The sequence below is a fragment of the Bufo gargarizans genome, chromosome 2 (assembly GCF_014858855.1).
Source record: "Bufo gargarizans isolate SCDJY-AF-19 chromosome 2, ASM1485885v1, whole genome shotgun sequence".
NCBI classification, from domain to species: Eukaryota; Metazoa; Chordata; class Amphibia; order Anura; family Bufonidae; genus Bufo; species Bufo gargarizans.
In genome coordinates, this window is record NC_058081.1 from 337,059,331 (window position 1) to 337,080,494 (window position 21,164).

At 41.6% G+C, this 21,164-nt stretch overlaps 1 protein-coding gene across 2 annotated transcripts in view; it reads left to right on the plus strand.

The window, feature by feature from the left end:
* Window positions 1–13,791, plus strand: part of APPL2 (adaptor protein, phosphotyrosine interacting with PH domain and leucine zipper 2) — a 99,823-nt gene extending 86,032 nt beyond the window's left edge. For both annotated transcript variants that reach the window (XM_044280584.1, XM_044280583.1), the window contains exons 20-21: window positions 5,801–5,848; window positions 13,455–13,791. In XM_044280584.1, the coding sequence (XP_044136519.1) occupies window positions 5,801–5,848; window positions 13,455–13,589 (183 nt within the window). In that variant the 3' untranslated portion in view covers window positions 13,590–13,791. The remainder of the gene's footprint in view (window positions 1–5,800; window positions 5,849–13,454) is intronic.
* The last annotated feature ends 7,373 nt before the right edge of the window (window positions 13,792–21,164 follow it).

Below are 21,164 nucleotides of genomic sequence, written 5' to 3' on the forward strand. Positions count from 1 at the left end.
TAAAGCACTCAGACTATGAGAAACAAGATTCTCTGATCAGATGAAACCAAGGTTGAACTTTTTAGCCTCAATTGTAGGTGTCAATCACCTGCCTAATACAATCCGTGCAGTGAAGCATGGTTGTCGCAGAATCATGCTGTGGGGTTGTTTTTCAGTGGCTGGACAGGGAGACTGGTAAGGCTTAAGGGAGAGCTGAATGGAGTACAGAGGTATTCTTAATGAAAACCTGATCGAGACTGGGCCGAAGGCTCACCTTCTAACCAGACAATGACGCTAAGCACACAGCCAAGAAAACACAAGAGTGGCTTACGGACAACTCTGTGAATATCCTTGAGTTTCCCAGCCAGAGCCCTGACTTGAACCCAATCTAATATCTCTGGAGAGACCTAAAAGTGGTTTTTAACTGACTGTCCCCATCAGCCTGACAGAACTTGAAAGGATCTGCAGAGAAGAATGTCTGAAAGTCCTAAAATCCAGGTGTGCAAACCTTGTGGCATCATACCCAAGAAGACTGGAGGCTCTAATCACTGCCTAAGGTCCTTCAGCTAAGTACTGAGTAAATGAATACTTAAAATGCAATATTTTAGTTTTTTCTTTTTCAATAAATTAGCAAAGATTTCTAACATTCAGATTTTACTTTGTCATTATGGGGTATTAAGTACAGAATGATGGGGAAAAACTAGAGCTTTTATTTTGGCACAATTATTGCAGCGTAACAAAAAAAAAAGGTTAAAGGGTCTGAAGACTTTCCGAATGCCTTGTATGGGTGAATATATGAGGTCAGCACTTGGAGACAGAATTTTTAGTGTATATCAGAAAATGTAAGCTCTACAAATACTGTGTTAGTTTAATTTATCTAAACCTATAGGACACCTGTAAGAGAAGACAAGCATGGCAGAGCTGCTTTGAATAGTAGTATGGTTATTATGTTTCTTATGTCATTTGATTAATATTTGAATGTATCATATTTAAGGCTCTAGTACTATGGGCTCTGATGTAATGTTCAGGAGTATTGGGTTGTCGAGCTGACCTCCCCATAAGCATTAATACTCTTTTCAGGATGAGTAGTATAGAAAACAAAATGAACACAGCCCTACAAATGCGGAGTGCAACTTATGTATCGATACAATACCATAGCAAGCAGAACAAAGGGATATATGAAAGATGTGCACACCCAAGATATAGGCAATATATGAAAAACTTTATTATACTGATGCAAGAAAAGACAACACACACTTTAAAAAACATTTAAGAACCCGGAGGTAAAAATTTAAAAGACACAAAAAGGATGTATTCATATATTAATGCTCTTCACATGATCCCCTTATCTTTCAGCATGGTAAATTCAGTGGTAGTGGTAGAGAATCTCCTGACAGGATCAGGCTTTTAGGAACCCAGTGTCAGACTGTATGGAGGTCCTGATACACATTAGGTTCTTTGCAGATCCTGTTGATTTTTGTGGATCTGTTGTCATTGATCAAATTTGTGTACGTAGCATTAGCATTGTATTCAGTGCATCTACTAAACAGGTTAATCAAACATTATCTGAATAATAGCAATATGCTGGGCACTGCATTCCTGTTTTGTTAAAGGAGTTCTTCCACAAATAACATCTATCCACACTATTGGTAAAGATTGTGCAATTGCTAGGGGCACCGGCCCTAGGGCCCCCACCAGTTACTAAAACAGAGATGCTCAGTGACCCTTCCTCTTCATTGCAGGGAGGGAGAATTTTTGTGTAAAGCATTCATTTGGCCACTCCGTTCATAGTATGGTACAGTATATTGGAATGGCTGAGATATACAGCACTCAGCTGTTCCCATCAGATGATAAATGTTATTTCTGGGAACAAAACCTTAAAGAGGACCCGTCGCCTCTTCTGACATCCCTGTTTTAGTAACTACTTGCATTCTCCATGCAATAAAATTCTGGAGCATCTTTTTATATAACTCTATTCTGTCTTAGGCCTCTTTCACACTTGCGTTGTCCTGATCCGGCGTGTACTCCACTTGCCGGAATTACACGCCAGATCCGGAAAAGCGCAAGTGTACTGAAAGCATGCTGGAACCGTCTTCAAAATGCTTTCAGTGTTACTATGGCAGCCAGGACGCTATTAAAGTCCTGGTTGCCATAGTAGGAGCGGGGAGCGGGGGAGCGGTATACTTACAGTCCGTGCGGCTCCCGCTCCCGGGGCGCTCCAGAATGACGTCAGAGCGCCCCATGCGCATGGATGACGTGCCATGCGACCACGTCATCCATGCGCCTAGGGCGCCCTGACGTCACTCTGGAGCGCCCTGGGAGCCGCACGGACGGTAAGTATGCTACTCCCCCGCTCCCCGCTACACTTTACCATGGCTGCCAGGACTTTAGCGTCCCGGCAGCCATGGTAACCATTCACAAAAAGCTAAACGTCGGATCCGGCAATGCGCCGAAACGACGTTTAGCTTAAGTCCGGATCCGGATCAATGCCTTTCAATAGGCATTAGTTCCGGATCCGGCCTTGCGGCAAATCTTCAGGATTTTTGGCTGGAGCAAAAGCGCAGCATGCTGCGGTATTTTCTCCGGCCAAAAAACTTTCCGTTCCGGAACTGAAGACATCCTGATGCATCCTGAACGGATTTCACTCCATTCAGAATGCATTAGGATAAAACTGATCAGGATTCTTCCGGCATAGAGCCCCGACGACGGAACTCAATGCCGGAAGAAAAGAACGCAAGTGTGAAAGAGCCCTTAGTCCTCAGTTATTGCTACTAGAAGTTTATTTATGAAACTGCAACTGGGCAATACCAGTTAGGCACTTCTAGCATCAGTAACTGAGGAACAGAACAGCATAGAAAAGATGCTGCAGAATCAGTACTGCATGAGGAATAAAATGTAATAAAACAGTCCTGTAAGGAGTGGTGACAGGTCCTCTTTAAATGAAGAATAAGAACAGGGAACTTTCAAATGGACACATAAAACTTATCCATAGAGAACTATAAATATTGTCTAGTCTGATGAATACCGTTTTGTTCTGTATCACCCTAAGGCCTCATGTACACGGCCGTGCCCGTATTGCCGCCTGCAAACAGTGGGTCCGCATTATATGGGCCCTGGTCGTGTGCACACTGCATCACGGATGCGGACCCATTCACTTTAACAGGTCCGCAATCCTGAAGGTGCAGTGCGGAATGGAGGCACGGAACCCCACAGAAACACTACTGAGTGCTCCCGTGGCGTTTCTTTCCGTGCCTCCGCACCACTAAAAAATAGATCTTTTTCTATTTTTTTGCGCTGCCGACAGATCACTGACATATTCGAGTTGAATGGGTCTGGATCTGTCTGCACAGCCGCACATATGTTGCCTGTGTATTAGGGACCGCAATTTGCGGGCCCCAAAGCACGGAACGGCCAAGCATAGGCCATGTGCTTGAGGCCTAATAGAAAGTTTGGAATTAGGAAGCCAACATTTCAAGCTAACGGTGGCTGTGTAAGGAATGAACAATTAAATTTGCTTTGTGAGCACAGTGAGAATACATTGGAAGAAAACGGATTCAGTGTACTGATGTGACAATCTTGATTCCTTTATAGCTTCATGCATCTAGGCTATCCTGGATACCGAGAGTAGAACAGTACTGTTACTGGCAGTGTTTGTGGAACCACTGTGCACACCAATGAATCTGGCTTTGGGCTAAACCTAAGGGTGTTATCCGGGCTGCTCCCTGGTTTTCACCCTTTAACAGCTTATACAGGGATCTGGTCTTCGCTGTAGGAAACACACCAGGCCACTGCCTCTTAGGCCTAGTTCACACGAACGTATGGCTTTTATAGTTTTTTGCGGTCCGTTTTTCACGGATCCGTTGTTCCGTTTTTGAGTTCCGTTGTGTTTCCGTTTCCGTTCCGTTGTTCCGTTCCGTTTTTCCGTATGCCATGTACAGTTTACAGTAATTACATAGGAAAAATTGGGCTGGCCATAACATTTTCAATAGATGGTTCAGAAAAAACGGAACGGAAACGGAAGACATACGGATGCATTTCCGTATGTGTTCCGTTTTTTTGGCGGATCCATTGACTTGAATGGAGCCACGACCCGTGATTTACGGCCAAATATAGGACAAGCTCTATCTTTCAACGGAACGGAAAAACGGAAACGGAAGGCATACGGAACACATTCCGTTTTTTTTGCGGAACCATTGAAATGAATGGTTCCGTATACGGACCGTATACGGAACACAAAAAAACGGCCCGTACACCCGCAAAAAAAACGTTCGTGTGAACTAGGCCTTAGAGTAATTCTCTGTGTAGTTGGCTGCTGACCTACGGGGTCACATGCCCCCTCCTCCATACTTCACAGTTACGCTGAGGTTTTGATGTTGGTGTGCATTGTTCTTTTTCCTCAAAACATATGTTTGGGTATTTGTGCTAAAAAGGTCCACATTTGTCACACATCATCTGTCCATAGAACATTTTACCAGACGCACTGTGGAACATCCATATGTGCTCTTGGAGTGATCTTAACAGTATGCCCACCAGTGGCAACAGTGCTGGATTTTCTCCGGGTGTAGATAACTTGTCTTTTTTTTTTTTAATCAGATAATTTTTATTTGACATTTTCTGAAAATCACAAAAATACAGAGAAGGAAAACAGCCTGCACATTATACATGCATCAGTTGATAACAGTAGTATCATAGTATTAAATGATCTGCCACAGAATAACTTCCATGAGTATGTAGCATGTCAACAGGCATATCATAAGATGCACCGAAGATCAATTAATCTAGTTACACAGTATAACATGTACAAACCACCTTCCCGTCCATTGTAATTAACGAACATAGGCCCAACCCTCCCTGCCCAACTATAACCCAATACCCCCCCTTAGTAGATAACTTGACTAATCATGAATTGATGTACACCCAGGTCTTTATCAATGCTTTCGTGCCTCTCTATAACACATTTTCTTAAAGTTGCATCATGATGCACAATAACCAATCTTTCTTGAGAAGAACAGATTTGTCACGAACTAGGCTTTTTGTGCCTAATATAATGGGCAAAACACCTGTGAACCCACATTTCCAATCTCATAACCTTAATTGAAAGACAGTTTGCCTAGTTAGGTCTTGGAAAAGTCACATAGAGGTTCACTTACATTTTCTCCTTGCGCTGTGGGTGTTTACTAAGTGTGCTCACAGAAAGCATGAACGATACAAATATTTGTGTTTGTCTATAATTGTGATTGTAAGAGTCAAAACACATTTTATTAGTATAGTAATCAATGCAGAACCAAGTCATTCTAAATTATTTATTTATTTTTTCTTGCAACTATATGCTTTGTAGTTTGCATGGTCCCAAGATCTCAACCTCCTAGAACACGTTTGAGATGGGCTTACACTATTGTGCCAGCATGGGACAGCATATTTTCTGCACATTCTAGACATGCTGTAGAAGCCATAACAGGCTGCTTTAGTAAAACATCTATTCGCTTTTTCATGAATTATCGTATTGAATGTTCTAAACTTTATGACTAAAGCATACATTGCCTTCTTTTGTATCTCTTTACATAAATTTCTGCAGTAAACTTCTTTGACGTACTGACAGAAAAATAGGCATGTGAATCTCATTTCCTATACGTCTAAGATGAACCATGAATTCTAATGAAGTAGAGTATAAATGCTGAGCATCATTTTGCAATTGTTCTGAAATAAAAGAAAACTATTCTTCAAACTTTTTTGAATCGTTACCTTTTATTCCAAAGCTTCAATTTTATCTAGTCAAACCCATTGGAGTGCTGTGACAACCCTTCATTTATTCTTTCCACAGATATGTGTTGCCATCAGCCTGGGAAAAGAAATTGCTGCTGCGGAGAAGGCAAGTGTTGTCCCTACCCCATAGTTTATGAAATGTTTATGAGGCATAACATCCACATTCTTCCATCACCATTAATGTTCTACCCTTCTAGGGGTTGCATTTTAGGCAAGTGGCTGAGCTAGTGGAGTTCATTTACTTATTATATATCACCGCTCAAAATACAAATTTAACATCCATCAAGAATCTCTGTCTGAAACTTCTTTTTATATCACGGTGCAGGTAGACAAGACAGAAAAAAACAGGATTCATTTTATGCTTACTTTGTATATAATCTGTTTTTATTAAGGATTTTCAAGAAATAAAAGCTTCATCCAAGCTCAACAGTCATTATGTACACAATACAACTCAATATATCAACATCACCACACTACACTACATACGCACAAGTGATTACATGTTACAACTAAAGCAAGATTAATAGTTTAGATAGGCAAAAGATTTTGAGGGCCGTAAGAAATGGCTAATCCAGAAATGAGAACCGAAGGAGCTTTCCTCTTTAGATAGGAAGGAAAGAAAGGATGGAAACAAAGAGGCAGGAAAAAACATACAAACCATACAAAACAAACCCAATCTAGACATCATACTTAGATGATGCCTTAAAGCGAATTTGTGTTGTTCGCAGTATACAAACTGACTACACAGAGTTCTCTTTTGACATTCCATCAATGAGCGACCCAAATTCCGATAAGGCTATGAAAGCCATCCATGGGGTTTCATAAATGCAAAAAGAGAGAAGACTGGTCATGCACATCAGCAACAAGTTCCTGCATTCCTTTTATGCTTATTTTGACCTGCTTTATTTATTGGTCAGTTTATTGGAATTCATGTGTTAAATGACAATAGGCATTGACAATAATAATTTGTTTTCTCAGAATCTCCATTGAGTAAGATTGCTGAGCAAATATTTCCATCTGAAGGGTGGGAACTCATACTTTGCCTAGTTTAATAAAATGGCATACATGTTTCGTATTTCAAGGGTGGAACATCTAGAGAGTCTGGCTTAAAGCTGAATTTATGTTCATGAGTGGTAGGAATATAAAGCGTCTTAAAAAAGTATTCACACCTCTTGACTTTTTTCTTGTTTTGTTACATTGTTCAATGTTTTGTTAATCTGAATTATATGTGATGGATCAGAACACAATAGTCTAAGTTGGTGAAGTTAAATGAGAAAAAACTAAAACTATTGTTTAGAAATAGAAAACAGAAAATTGTCATGTGTGTAGTGTGTATGTATTCACTCCCTTTGTTAGGAAGCCCATAAAAAGCTCTGGTGCAACCAATTACCTTCAGAAGTCACATATTTAGTGACACGATGTCCACCTGTGTGCAATCTAAGTGTCACATGATCTGTCATTACATATACACACCTTTTTTGAAAGACCCCAGAGGCTGCAACACTTTGTCTTCATGGCAGTGTTTGGTTAGTGATGCCATTTGCTTAAAGGAATTCTCCAAACAAGTAAGGGACAATGTTGTTGAGAAGTACAAGTTAGGGTTAGGGTATAAAAAATATCCAAATCTTCGATGATCCCCAGGAGCACCATCAAATCTATCATAACCAAATGGAAAGAACATGGCACAACAGCAAACCTGCCAAGAGACGGCCGCCCACCAAACTCGCGGACCGGGCAAGGAGGGCATTAATCAGATAGACCTAAGGTGACCCTGGAGGAGCTGCAGAGTACCACAGCAGAGACTTGAGTATCTATCTGTACAGGGAGTGCAGAATTATTAGGCAAGTTGTATTTTTGAGGATTAATTTTATTATTGAACAAAAACCATGTTCTCAATGAACCCCAAAAACTCATTAATATCAAAGCTGAATATTTTTGGAAGTAGTTTTTAGTTTGTTTTTAGTTTTAGCTATTTTAGGGGGATATCTGTGTGTGCAGGTGACTATTACTGTGCATAATTATTAGGCAACTTAACAAAAAAACAAATATATACCCATTTCAATTATTTATTTTTACCAGTGAAACCAATATAACATCTCAACATTCACAAATATACATTTCTGACATTCAAAAAACAAAACAAAAACAAATCAGTGACCAATATAGCCACCTTTCTTTGCAAGGACAAAAGCCTGCCAAAAGCCTGCCATCCATGGATTCTGTCAGTGTTTTGATCTTTTCACCATCAACATTGCGTGCAGCAGCAACCACAGCCTCCCAGACACTGTTCAGAGAGGTGTACTGTTTTCCCTCCTTGTAAATCTCACATTTGCTGATGGACCACAGGTTCTCAATGGGGTTCAGATCAGGTGAACAAGGAGGCCATGTCATTAGATTTTCTTCTTTTATACCCTTTCTTGCCAGCCACGCTGTGGAGTACTTGGACGCGTGTGATGGAGCATTGTCCTGCATGAAAATCATGTTTTTCTTGAAGGATGCAGACTTCTTCCTGTACCACTGCTTGAAGAAGGTGTCTTCCAGAAACTGGCAGTAGGACTGGGAGTTGAGCTTGACTCCATCCTCAACCCAAAAAGGCCCCACAAGCTCATCTTTGATGATACCAGCCCAAACCAGTACTCCACCTCCACCTTGCTGGCGTCTGAGTCGGACTGGAGCTCTCTGCCCTTTACCAATCCAGCCACGGGCCCATCCATCTGGCCCATCAAGACTTACTCTCATTTCATCAGTCCATAAAACCTTAGAAAAATCAGTCTTGAGATATTTCTTGGCCCAGTCTTGACGTTTCAGCTTGTGTGTCTTGTTCAGTGGTGGTCGTCTTTCAGCCTTTCTTACCTTGGCCATGTCTCTGAGTATTGCACACCTTGTGCTTTTGGGCACTCCAGTGATGTTGCAGCTCTGAAATATGGCCAAACTGGTGGCAAGTTGCATCTTGGCAGCTGCACGCTTGACTTTTCTCAGTTCATGGGCAGTTATTTTGCGTCTTGGTTTTTCCACACGCTTCTTGCGACCCTGTTGACTATTTTGAATGAAACGCTTGATTGTTCGATGATCACGCTTCAGAAGCTTTGCAATTTTAAGAGTGCTGCATCCCTCTGCAAGATATCTCACTATTTTTGACTTTTCTGAGCCTGTCAAGTCCTTCTTTTGACCCATTTTGCCAAAGGAAAGGAAGTTGCCTAATAATTATGCACACCTGATATAGGGTGTTGGTCATTAGACCACACCCCTTCTCAATACAGAGATGCACATCACCTAATATGCTTAATTGGTAGTAGGCTTTTGAGCCTATACAGCTTGGAGTAAGACAACATGCATAAAGAGGATGATGTGGTCAAAATACTCATTTGCCTAATAATTCTGCACTCCCTGTACATAGGACAACAATAAACCGTACGCTCCATAGAGTTGGGCTTTATGGCAGAGTGGCCAGAAGAAAGTAATTACTTTCAGCTAAAAACAAAAAGACACGTTGTGAGTTTGCGAAAAGTCATGTGGGAGACTCCCAAAATGTATGGAGGAAGGTGCTCTGGTCTGATGAGACTAAAATTGAACTTTTCCGCCATGAAAGAAAACGCTATGTCTGATGCAAACCCAACACATCACATCACCCAAAGAACACCATCCCCACAGTGAAACAGGGTGGTGGCAACATCATGCTGAGGGGAAGTTTTTCAGCAGCCTGGACTGGGAAACTGGTCAGAGTTGAGGGAAAGATGGATGGTGCTAAATACAGGGATATTCTTGAGCAAAACCTGTCCCACTCTGTGCGTGATTTGAGGCTAGGACGGAGGTTCACCTTCCAGCAGGACAATGCCCCCAAACATACTGCTAAAGCAACACTTGAGTGGTTTAAGGGTAAACATATAAATGTGTTGGAATGGCCTATCTAAAGCCCAGATCTCGATCCAATAAAAAATCTGTGGTTAGACTTAAAGATTGCTGTTCACAAGCGCAAACCATCCAACTTGAAGGAGCTGGAGCAGTTTTGCAAGGAGGATTGAGCAAAAATACCAGTGGTAAGATGTGGCAAGTTCATAGAGACTTATCCAAAACCACTTGGAGCTGTGATTGCCGCAAAAGGTGGCTCTACAAAGTATTGACTTTAGGGGGGTGAATACTTATGCACAATGACTTTTTCTGTTATTTTGTCCTATTTTTTGTTTGCTTCACAATAAAATAAAAAACAGCTTCAAAGTTGTGGGCATGTTCTGTAAATAAATTGATGCAAATCCTCAAACAATCCATGTTAATTCCAGGTTGTGAGGCACCAAAATAGGAAAAGGGTAAGGGGGTGAATACTTTTGCAAGGCACTATATAGTAAAGGTGTAGCGGGAATTCACCTATTGTAATTTATATATGAGTTTTCTGTTATGTTGTAGTGTTGACATTGATAAACCATTTAAGAAGGATTCACGATGACACACATTCAGTATTTTTAAAATTCAGGGACTTTCAACTGAAGGCCTGTTCATAAGATATAAATGATCATTTGGCAGCCTATTTAAGTAAACAGGACTCAAGGCCCCTTTAAACTGGCTAACGCTTGTTAGTGGTTATCTTCTGTTTTAAAGGTGCTGACATTTACCCGATGACAGAGCGAAACGTTCGCTCATTAGGTAATATGATCGTTTGTGCGGTCACCAAAATCATCGTTTGCAGGTAGCAGATCTTGTCTAAACACACTCTGCTGCCGGCAAACAATGATTCTGTATGGGGACAAGCAATAGCATTAGTGATGTATCAGGCTCTTGCCTTCCCTACAATCGCCTGCTAAATTGTTCAGTGTAAAGGGGTCTTTAGCTGCAGTAGCATGTGTACAGCACTATGCCTAGATGAACAATGAAGGGCCCTCCGTGTCACCCTAGAGCACTGCCACTCCTTTGTTCTGATGAACAGTGGAGAGCTTGACTGTCAGGCCCTTTACTATCATACATTGGTCCCAGGCAATTTATTTCAGTCTTATGAATGCCTTATTTACTAACAAAAATCCACAAAACCGAATGTAATGGTTTCTCAGCTGCATCACTTTCGGGACTGCAACTGGTTCACCGCTGCTATCAACTGTAAATCCTGCATCGTAGATTGACGTGGCGGATTGATTCAGGTTCTTTTCTGAAATCTCATCCCTTTCAATGATATTGTAAATACTGTATATTTTCTGCAAAAATATTCCGTTGTGGAGAATCTGCAGTATTTATGCCACGCCTGGCCATACCCTTAGGCTGTGGCTGCTTTGAGAATATCTCTCATTAATATATAAGCAAAAGAAGTGAATAGGTGGCACTCACCACTGTACAATAAATAGAGTCCTTTATTTCTTCCAAAGGCATAAAAATGCAAGGTCGGGTCAAGACAGCTCACACACAGAGTAAAAAAGTAGCAACGGCCATTTCGCGCTACGCGCTCTTCATCAGACCACTTTCGTCATCACGGACATACGTGCCTCATTTATACGTCACTGCGTGGGGTTGCCATGGAAATCACAAATGCAACCCCGTACTGACATATATAACTACCAGACCCTGGATTTAAAGAGACATCTCCTTCATAGGGGTTACCCTGAGAAAATGTTGGAAGCAGCTATAGAAAAAGCAGGAAAGTTCTCCCAATGTGAATTGTTAAGGGGTAAAAGAAATAGAAAAAATGTATCAAAAAAAGATTAACATTTTCATTTAAATACAGCCCCATGGCAGACACAATACGGAGGGCAATTTATAACAATCGGGACATTCTGAGAAATTATGTCAGTTTGTTAGATTGTGTTAAGAATAAACCTCTAATTACATTCAGGAGGAGTCACATGATTGGGGCTCATGCACGCGAACGTATGGGTTCCGTTTCCGTATTACGGACCGCATATGCGGATCCGCAATAAACGGACACCGTTCCGTGTGCATTCACCATCACAGATACGGACCCATTCACTTGAATGGGTCCGCAAATCCGTAGATGCGGAACGGAAGCACTACGGAGTGCTTCTGTGGGGTTCCATTCTGCAAAAAGATAGATGATGTCCTATCTTTTTGCGGAACGGAGGGATGCTGACCCATTCAAGTTGAATGGGTTTAGATTCAACCTGGATGCCTCACAAATGTTCTCTGTGCATTGGGGACTGCAAATTGTGGCCCCAATGCACGGAACGGAACACATACGTTCGTGTGCATGAGCCCTTAAGGACAGAGTACTGAGGAGTCGCTGTGTAGAAAAAAGAAATAGTAATTGGTTGCAGGATGAGACCTAAAGGCAATTTTAGATGTGGTAATTGTTCCTTTTGCAAGTACAACTTGCAAAGTAAGGCCATTCAGTTTTGGAGTGGTTTATCATAAGGTGACCAGTTTCATAACATGCAGGAGTACATTCGTAGTATACTTAGTGACATGTCAGTGTGGGCGCTTCTATATTGGAAAAACAATAAGATGCATGTATGAGAGGTTCAGAGAACACATTAACTCAATAAAGCCAGGAAAAGGATGTCCTAGATCAGGGATGGGCAAACTGCGGCTCTCCAGCTGTTGTTAAACTACAAATCCCATCATGCCCTTCTGTAGGCTGATAGCTGTAGGCAGACTGGGCATACTGGGATTTGTAGTTTTACAACAGCTGGAGGGTCGCAGTTTGTCCATCCCTGTCCTAGATTAATTGAGCATATAGGAGGGGGGTGGGGACCCAAGAGCCCTACGTTTTTCAGGTATTGTTAGTTTTGAATCCGCCACAGGGGGGCGATAGACACCACCTCCTACTACAGAAAGAAGCAATGTGGATTATGCGTTCAGGAGCCATGGGCCCTTTAGGGTTAAATGATAAAAATTATTTAAGTGTATTTCTGTAATGCATATAATGTTTATCTATTGATGTATGTGGTATTGTTATTTATATATATCAGTACGGGTTTGCGTTTGTGAATTCCATGGCAACCCCGCAAAGTAACGTATAAATGAGGCACGTATGTGCGTATTGACGATAATGGTCTTAAGAAGCGCGCATAGCGCGAAACGGCCGTCGCTACTCTTTTACTCTGTTTGTGAGCCGTCTTGCCCCGCATTGCATTTTTATGCCTTTGGGAGAAATAAAGGACTCTATTTATCGTACAGTGGTGAGTGCCGCCTATTCACTTCATTTGCAAATATATTAAGAGATATATTCTCAAGGCAGCCACAGCCTAACCCTAAGTTCACACCTGAGCGTTTTACAGCGCGTTCCTACGCGCTGTAAAACGCTCAACAAGGAGAAACCAATGCTTCCCTATGGGAATGGTTCTCACCTGGGCGTTTTACAGCGCGTACGATCGAGCTGTAAAACGCCCCCGACGCTCAAACAAGTTCTTGAGCTTTTTTGGGGCGTTTTGTCGCGCGTTCCCGTACATAGATATTCGGGAACGCACGACAATGTGTGTTCGCCGGTCTCTGTATGCGCGATTGTAAACGCCGGTACAATCGCGCATACAGATCGCTCCTTTCGCAACGCTCAGGTGTGAACCCAGGGTAAGGGTATGGCCACACGTGGCATAAATACTGCAGATTCTCCGCAACAGAATTTTTTTGCTGAAAATATACAGTATTTACAGTATCATCGAAAGGGATGAGATTTCAAAAATCTCCATCCATATTGTTTGGGACGAGAGATGTGCCGCCTATACTTTGTCTATTGAATATAATATGTCTTATTAATGCTGTATCATTTTACTTTGCAGGATCCAGAAGCACTGGCACAACTCATGTCATCAGTTCCACTATCAAATGACGGAAAGTTTGTTCTTTTGAGTGTGCAGACAGAGGATGATCCGGATAGTGTGTCATGCACTGAAGGAGTGGAATCTGAAGCATGACATAACTCTCCATTTGTTTGCAAATTTGCAAGTACTTTGCATGATAGGCCTGATTGGTGAAATGTTCTTGCACATGCATTCAAAAAGTCTTCAGATCCTTTCATGTTATTATGTTGCAACCTTGTGTTAAAAATAATAAAAAATAATAATAATCACGTTTTCCCACACCAATCTGCACTCGATACCCCATAATGAGAAAGTAGAAACAAAATGTTAGAAATCTTTGCCAATATATTTAAAAGGAAAAACTAAAATATTGCAGTCATAAGTATTCAGACCCCTTGCTAATGCACTTGAAATTTAGCTCCGGCCTCCTATTTCGCTTGTTCATCTTTGAGATGTTTACACACCTAGATAGGAGTCCATCTGTGTTAAATTCAGTTGATTGGGCATGATTTGGAGAGACAAAAACCAAGCCATGAGGAGGAGAGAACTGCCTGTAGAGCCCTGAGACATGATCTTGGGGAGGCACAGACTTGGAGAAGGGAACAAAAAAATTCTGCTGCACTGAAAGTTCCCAAGAGCACAATTGCCTCCATAGCTCTTAAATGGAAGAAGTTTGAAACAAGCAGGATTTTTCTTAAAGCTGGCCACCACACCAAACTAAGTAATCGAGGGGAAAGGGACTTGGTAAGAGATGTGACCAAGAAACAAATGCTCACTCTGAGCTCCAGAGATCCTGCATGCAGATGGGAGAAACTTCTAGAAGTTCAACAATCACTGCACTAGGCTTTTTGCAGAGTGGCCACAAAAAAGCCTCTCCTCTGTAAAAGACGCATGAAAGTTTGCAAAGCACCTAAATGATGGACTGCAAGATTCTCTGGTCTGCTGAAACCAAGATTGAGGTTTGGGCCTCAATTCTAAGTGTTATGTTTGGAGGATACCAAGCATGGTGGTGGTGGTGGTGGCAGCATTATGCTGTGGGGTTGTTTTTCAGTGGCTGGTACAGGGAGATTAGTCAGGATTGAGGGAAAGGTGAATGGAGCAAAGTACAGAGATATTCAATGAAAACCTGCTCCAGAGTGTCTTAGACCTCATGCTAGACTGAAGGTTTACCTTGCAACAAGACAATGATGCTTAGCACACAGCCAAGACAAATAAAAAGAGTGGTTTAGGAATGACAAAAAAATCCCTAAACCCAGGTGTGCAAACCTTTTAGCATCATACCCAAGAAGACTGGAGACTGTAATCAGTGTCAAAGGTGCTTCAACTAAGTACTGAGTACTTATAATGCAAGATTGTTGTTTTCCCTTTTCAATCTATTAGTAAAGATTTTGAACATTCTGTTTTCACTTTCACATTATGGGGTACTGAGTGCAAAATGATGAGGAAAGAAAATGTGAAAAACTTGAAAGGGTGTGAAGACTTTCCAAATGCACTGTAGTTGTATAGGTGGTTGTTTTCATACAATTTAATTATGTGCACTTATGATTAATATCAGACTGTACTAGAAATGGTAATCATTTACAGAAAGTTTACTGCAGTAATATTCTGATAATCTGGCTTCTTCAACCAAGATCATAGTTCACAGTAAACTCTAAATCTGTGCTTTATAAACTGTAAGAGTCACAAACAAAAAGTCCGTTTTGACAGAAGTGATCATGTGAGTTTAATTTTAATTTGACATAGAATACAACCAATGATAAAGTCCTGGCACCACTTAGTTCTGGTTGTAAGGGTGCACTTAAAAAGGATTGAGAAATCCTGCTCGAGATTATTAGAAAGATTTTTTAGAAACCCAAAGACTATATCCAGAATCAGATCAAGTGGGTTTTCTGGGACTTTGCAGGTATCAAAAGGCTACCTTAATTCCACAGAACACACCCGTAGGAGAAAAGTATGTAATATACTTACCCTTTTGAAGTTGCATGGATCATCCTTCTGGGAAACCGATCACGTGATGCTCCTCCTCTGAAAATCCATTTTTCTGGCATCATGATCTTTACCAGGTTTCCATCCTGGGCTGCAGACAGGACGTCGCATTCACTGTGGACAGGGGCCAGAACTGTTAGGGCCCTTTCAAACGAGCGGATGCCATGCGTGGAAGACAGCAGAGACACGGAGCAGTAACATGATTTTTTACTACAAAATCACAGTGAAAACTTTATCTCACTGTGATTTTGTAGTAAAAAGATCACAGAAAGGCACAGAGCATTATCAGTCATGTTACTGCTCCGTGTCTCTGCTGTCCAGAACGGGGTTTGACTCTCTCTCACGCAACGGATTCTACGCATGGCATCCGCTTATGTGAAAGAGCCCTTATTCTTCCTAGTGCATGCAAAGATTAGGTCAATTCAGGACTTCATGCATGTGCCAGGGAGAGGAGGCTGATCAATCCAACTTCACAACAAAGTATATTGCAAACTTTCTCCTTCAGATGTTTTCTGCGTAATTAAGGTAGCAGAAACAAGACTGAACTTTGCATACTGTAAAGGAAAAGGTATCTCAAAATCCTCGGCCTTTTGCTGACAATCTAATGTGTATGGTGGTCTCCCGACACTCTCCTGAAGGCTGATGTCTAAGGAAGTAAGTATTGGGCACGTTTGATATCAGCTGCCCAATCCTTTGGCTCATCTCCTGAGAACCATTCTTTTCTCTCCCTTTTCATTACATATGCATTGATACAATACAGTCGAGGATGCCGAAGGAACATTAGGCAGACAACTACAGTATTTTATTTGTATGGCCAACTTTATGCATGCACTACTTAGGCTACTTTCACACTAGCGTTCGGGGCTCCGCTTGTGAGTTCCGTTTAAAGGCGGGTGTCCGCCTGGCTGTGCGGAGGCAAACGGATCCGTCCAGACTTACAATGTAAGTCAATGGCGACGGATCCGTTTGAAGATGACACAATATGGCTCAATTTTCAAACGGATCCGTCCCCCATTGACTTTCAAGGTAAAGTCTGGACGGATCCGTCTGCAGCTACTTTCACACTTAGAATTTTTTCTACAATATAATGCAGACGGATCCGTTCTGAACGGATCCCATAGTCTGCATTATATGAGCGAATCCGTCTGGGCAGACCCCAGACGGATCTGCTCTGAACGCAAGTGTGAAACTAGCCTAAGTTAGACAGCAGGACTAAAATACTGTGTTGATATAAGTAATTCATATATAATTGATATAAGTTCATTCAGTGTGCATAATACATGGCTGATATTCAGTGTAGGATATCTGCTATCAAATATTAGTTTGTTGGAGGATAATCAAGACTAAATATATCTGACTAGGACTGAAAAATACAACTCAATAAAGTAGTCGCTCTGTTACTTTTTACATCATGCAAATGACTATCATGAGCCGACCATACCAACATGTTGAGATTAGTAGATTTCTGCAACCTTAAATCCTTGCACTATTTCTCCATATTGGAGATAGTTGAGAGTCCCTCCCTAATAGTGGCCATAGCCACGAGATAGAAATCAGTTGTCTATAAGTACTTTTGACAAATGACATTACAAATATGTATGTGCATGTAAAGATACGGAAACACTCCTGTGGGTTTTCTTTTATAACGTCCAGCAATCTTTTGAAGAATTAAATGTGACACAAAAGAACCCGGAATGGGAACACCTGGGGAAAAAACAGCTTAAGGGCTCATTCAGACGTGGGGTTATTTTAGCTTCCGTATTAGGGCTGCAGTTCCTGGCCAACTGCCGGTTAACAACCTAAAGACTGCAGATGCTAAAATCCACCTACATTAGTGGCCAGACTTTACTGGTAAGGATATTAAATATAAGAAAAAGAACTGGATCGCACATCCTCAATACTAAGCTTTTATCTAACTGCTTCTCAGAGCAATATATCGTATCCCTACCCCCTATGCTACATACTATACATGAAGCATTAGTATACAGTATTTGATCAAAAAGCATAGGCCCACTCACCGCAACAAGGTTGCCTCTTTGAATGGGACCCTAACCTAAATTTGGGGCCGCGCTGCACGACAAATTCCTACCTCTCAGTTGGAGTTCCTGAGAGTGTATGTTAGGGTGAGTTTCACACGGTGCAGTACTGCATGGCAGCCATTTTTGCTTTGGTGCTGTACTGATTGGTTGGCGGAGTCCAGTGCCAAGGTGGCTTTGCCAGACAGTGGGGGCGCTGTTTGGCTACTGGGTCCTGCTGCCTGCTGGGGCAGTGCCATGGTGTTGGTGGTCGCCGTGCAGTGCTGCACCAAATTTAGGTTAGGGTCCCAATTAACGAGGCAACCTTGTAGTGGTGAGTGGGCCTATGCTTTTTGATCAAATTGTATACTAATACCTCATGTACAGTATTTAGCATACAGGTAGGTATACAATATATTGCGCTGAGAAGCGGTTAGATAAAAGTATGGTATTGAGGATGTGCGATCCAGTTCTTTTTCTTATATTTTACATTTACTGTTAAGGATGTTTGGTGTTTAATTATCTACCAATTACTATAAAATCTATAAGGCGTAAGTAAATCCATACATTTAGGAAAAACATGACCTTGTGCATAGACATTGTTGCCATATAAAGTCCTAAAAAGAAACATTACAGGAACAAAGTGCATAAAAAAAAACCATAAGGCACACGTGAAGCTTAAAGGGAACCTGTCATCTGGATTTTGTGTATAGAGCTGAGGACATGGGTTGCTAGATGGCCGCTAGCACACCCGCAATACCCAGTCCCCATAGCTCTGTGTGCTTTTATTGTTTAAAAAAACCGAATTGATGCATATGCAAATTAACCTGAGATGAGTCCTGTACGTGAGATGAGTCAGGGACAGGACTCATCTCAGGTTAATTTGCATATATATCAAATAGTTTTTTTTACACAATAAAAGCACACAGAGCTATGGGGACTGGGTATTGTGGATGTGCTAGCGGCCATCTAGCAGCCCATGTCCTCAGCTCTATATACAAAATCCCGGTGACAGGTTCCCTTTAATGAATGCAGCTACACACTTTCACATACGCCTATTTCAGATGTAGATAACAGCAGCTACATTAATAAGTAACTAAATTGCACTTGTTCCATTTTCATGCTTTTCATAAAGCTGCACTACTTCACCCTTGTTGGTAGGGTTTGTGAGACGCATACCAGTAAGGCCTTACTAAAAGAGCTGCATGTTAGCATCTATATTGTGAACCCCCACAGTTCTCTTGCAGGGTGCCTTTTCCTGGTGGAGAGTTGGTCCCTAACGCTAGATCGCGCTTCATTCTAGGCCATGGCTGCTTTCTCACACACAGATGCAGATAAAAGATGCCGTTTTTTAAACTAAAGCCAGAAGTAGATCCAGCAAGAATGAGGCGTACAAGTCCTTCCTTTATATTCACCAATCCTTTGAATCCATTTCTAGTTTTGACTCAAAAGACGGCATCAACATCTGTGTCTGACACCACCCTGTGGGAGATACTGAAACATATCTGTTACTGTAGGAGGGACCAAATAAATGAACCCAGTGACCATGGGTTTCTTTTCCAATGTTTTATAAGCATTCCATCATTTGTGAATGTCTGCAGGTTATTGTAAATATTCCTGACATATACTGTCCTGTGATGGAAAATAACGGTGCACGCAGTCGTGTGAATACAGATAGGAAAAATTTCTAATAAGACAACAAAAGTTGTTTCTAAACTCCATAATCACAGGGTCGGACTTAAAGGGGTTATCCAAGACTATTAAATGCCCCCCATACGCCTGGGCCCCTCACAATGAATATACTTACCTGACTCCCCATGCCGCCGCTACTTCTCCCCGTGCGCTGATTAAAATATCTAGTGTCGGGAAAGGGGGGGGGGGGGGGGGTAAAGCAGCCAATGGCAGGCAGGGAATGATGCTAGGGAGGCTCGTCCCCACTGGCCATTGGCTGCTCCCTCCGACACAGGATGTTTTCATCTGCGCACGGGGAGAAGCAGCAGCGGCGAAGTGGGGAGCCAGGTAGGTATATTCATTGTGAGGGGCCCGGGCGTATGGGGGACATTTATTTGTCTTGGATAACTGCTTAAAATTAAGAATTGTTATGACTGGAGATTTCTTTAGTACCGCAGTCTCTTAACGTTGTGTCCTATATTCTGTATGTTTTATCTCTATATATGTTCTATATTTTATTTCTATTTTTTTCATAACATTCCTGTACATGTTTGCAATTTCCATCTACTATGCATATTTCTTTCTAATGACTGGACAAAGTCTATGCAAAAGTTTTCTAGCACTAATGTTTACAGATAACACTACTTCTAGTAGTTTGTACAAATTTGAGTAGTAATCACTAGCAAAATGTTTCCTATCTCAATCGTCGAGGTGATTGGGGAGTGTTTTATTTCTTATTGCCCTAAAATATAAATACATTTGATTTAGTATATATCCATGACCAATAAAGAATGTAATCTATTTTATATCATTGTTTCATGTGATCATTATATCGCTGTTTAAATCTTAATGAGAACCTGTCAACAGAATGGCCCTATTGAGCTAATCCCGTGTGCATACTGGTCACACTGCCATGGTTCCTAAGCTGGTTTTCTTGAAGTTCATAATCAGTGTATTTAAAAAAAATGTACCTGATGTCATGAATATTGTCTTAGTGGAGTCACTAGGGCGTGTCCATCGCTGAGCTGAGTCCCTGCATACACAGGCATGCGCAGGGAGGCATCCACAAGCGCAGTAAACACTTGAAGCCAAGGTCTATACACCTTGGCTTTAAGCACTCACTGCGCATGCCTGGATTCCAGCCATTGAAATATTGCTTTTGACATGCAGAATGGAATGGGGCGGGCGGGAATGCCGGCGGTATTCAGTGACCAACATACTCCAGTGACCCCACTAAGACAATTTTCATGACACCAGTTAAATTTTTTACGTTTTATTCACACAAATACACTGATTATAAACTTCAAGAAAATCAACTTAGGAACTATTTCAGAGTGACCAGTGTGCACGTGTGATTAGCTCAATAAGATAAGTCTACTGACAGGTTCCCTTTAAAGGGGTCTTCCAGTCTGTAGATATCGATGACTTCTCCTGTGGATATGTTTTCAATAATAGATCGCTGGGGGTCTGACACCTAGCACCCCCAACGATCAGTTGTTTTTGGCCAAAAGTAGAAGGCTCCATCCACTGTGTACAGGTGGTGCCAGCTTCCTGCAGCACTCAAGTGAATGGGAGCTCAGCTGCATTAAGCAGGCACAGCCACTACACAGTGAAGGGAGCTTATTGCTCAAAGCTTCATCCAGTGTTGTTTCAAGAGCTGGAAACTGCCAAAAACTGATGATAATGTAGTTGCCAGATGTCAGACCCCCACTGGTCTGATATTAATGACATAGCCTCGGGATAGATCATTAATATCTAAAGACCAGAAAACCCCTTTAAGATAAAGCACTTGTAGTTAATGGAGTTATCCGGTTGTAACACATTTGTACAACAGAATCCTTTGTTAAAGGAAATCTGTCACCATGATTCTGGACTATTATCTGCAGTATCACCATTTTTTTAAAATGGTCTCTACACAGAATCTACCCCTGAAACATCAGGCAGCTGTAGTTTCTGTTACAAGAATCCCTCTTCAGTGAAAGGTCCACCACTTTCCTCTGAACAAATGTAGTAGCAT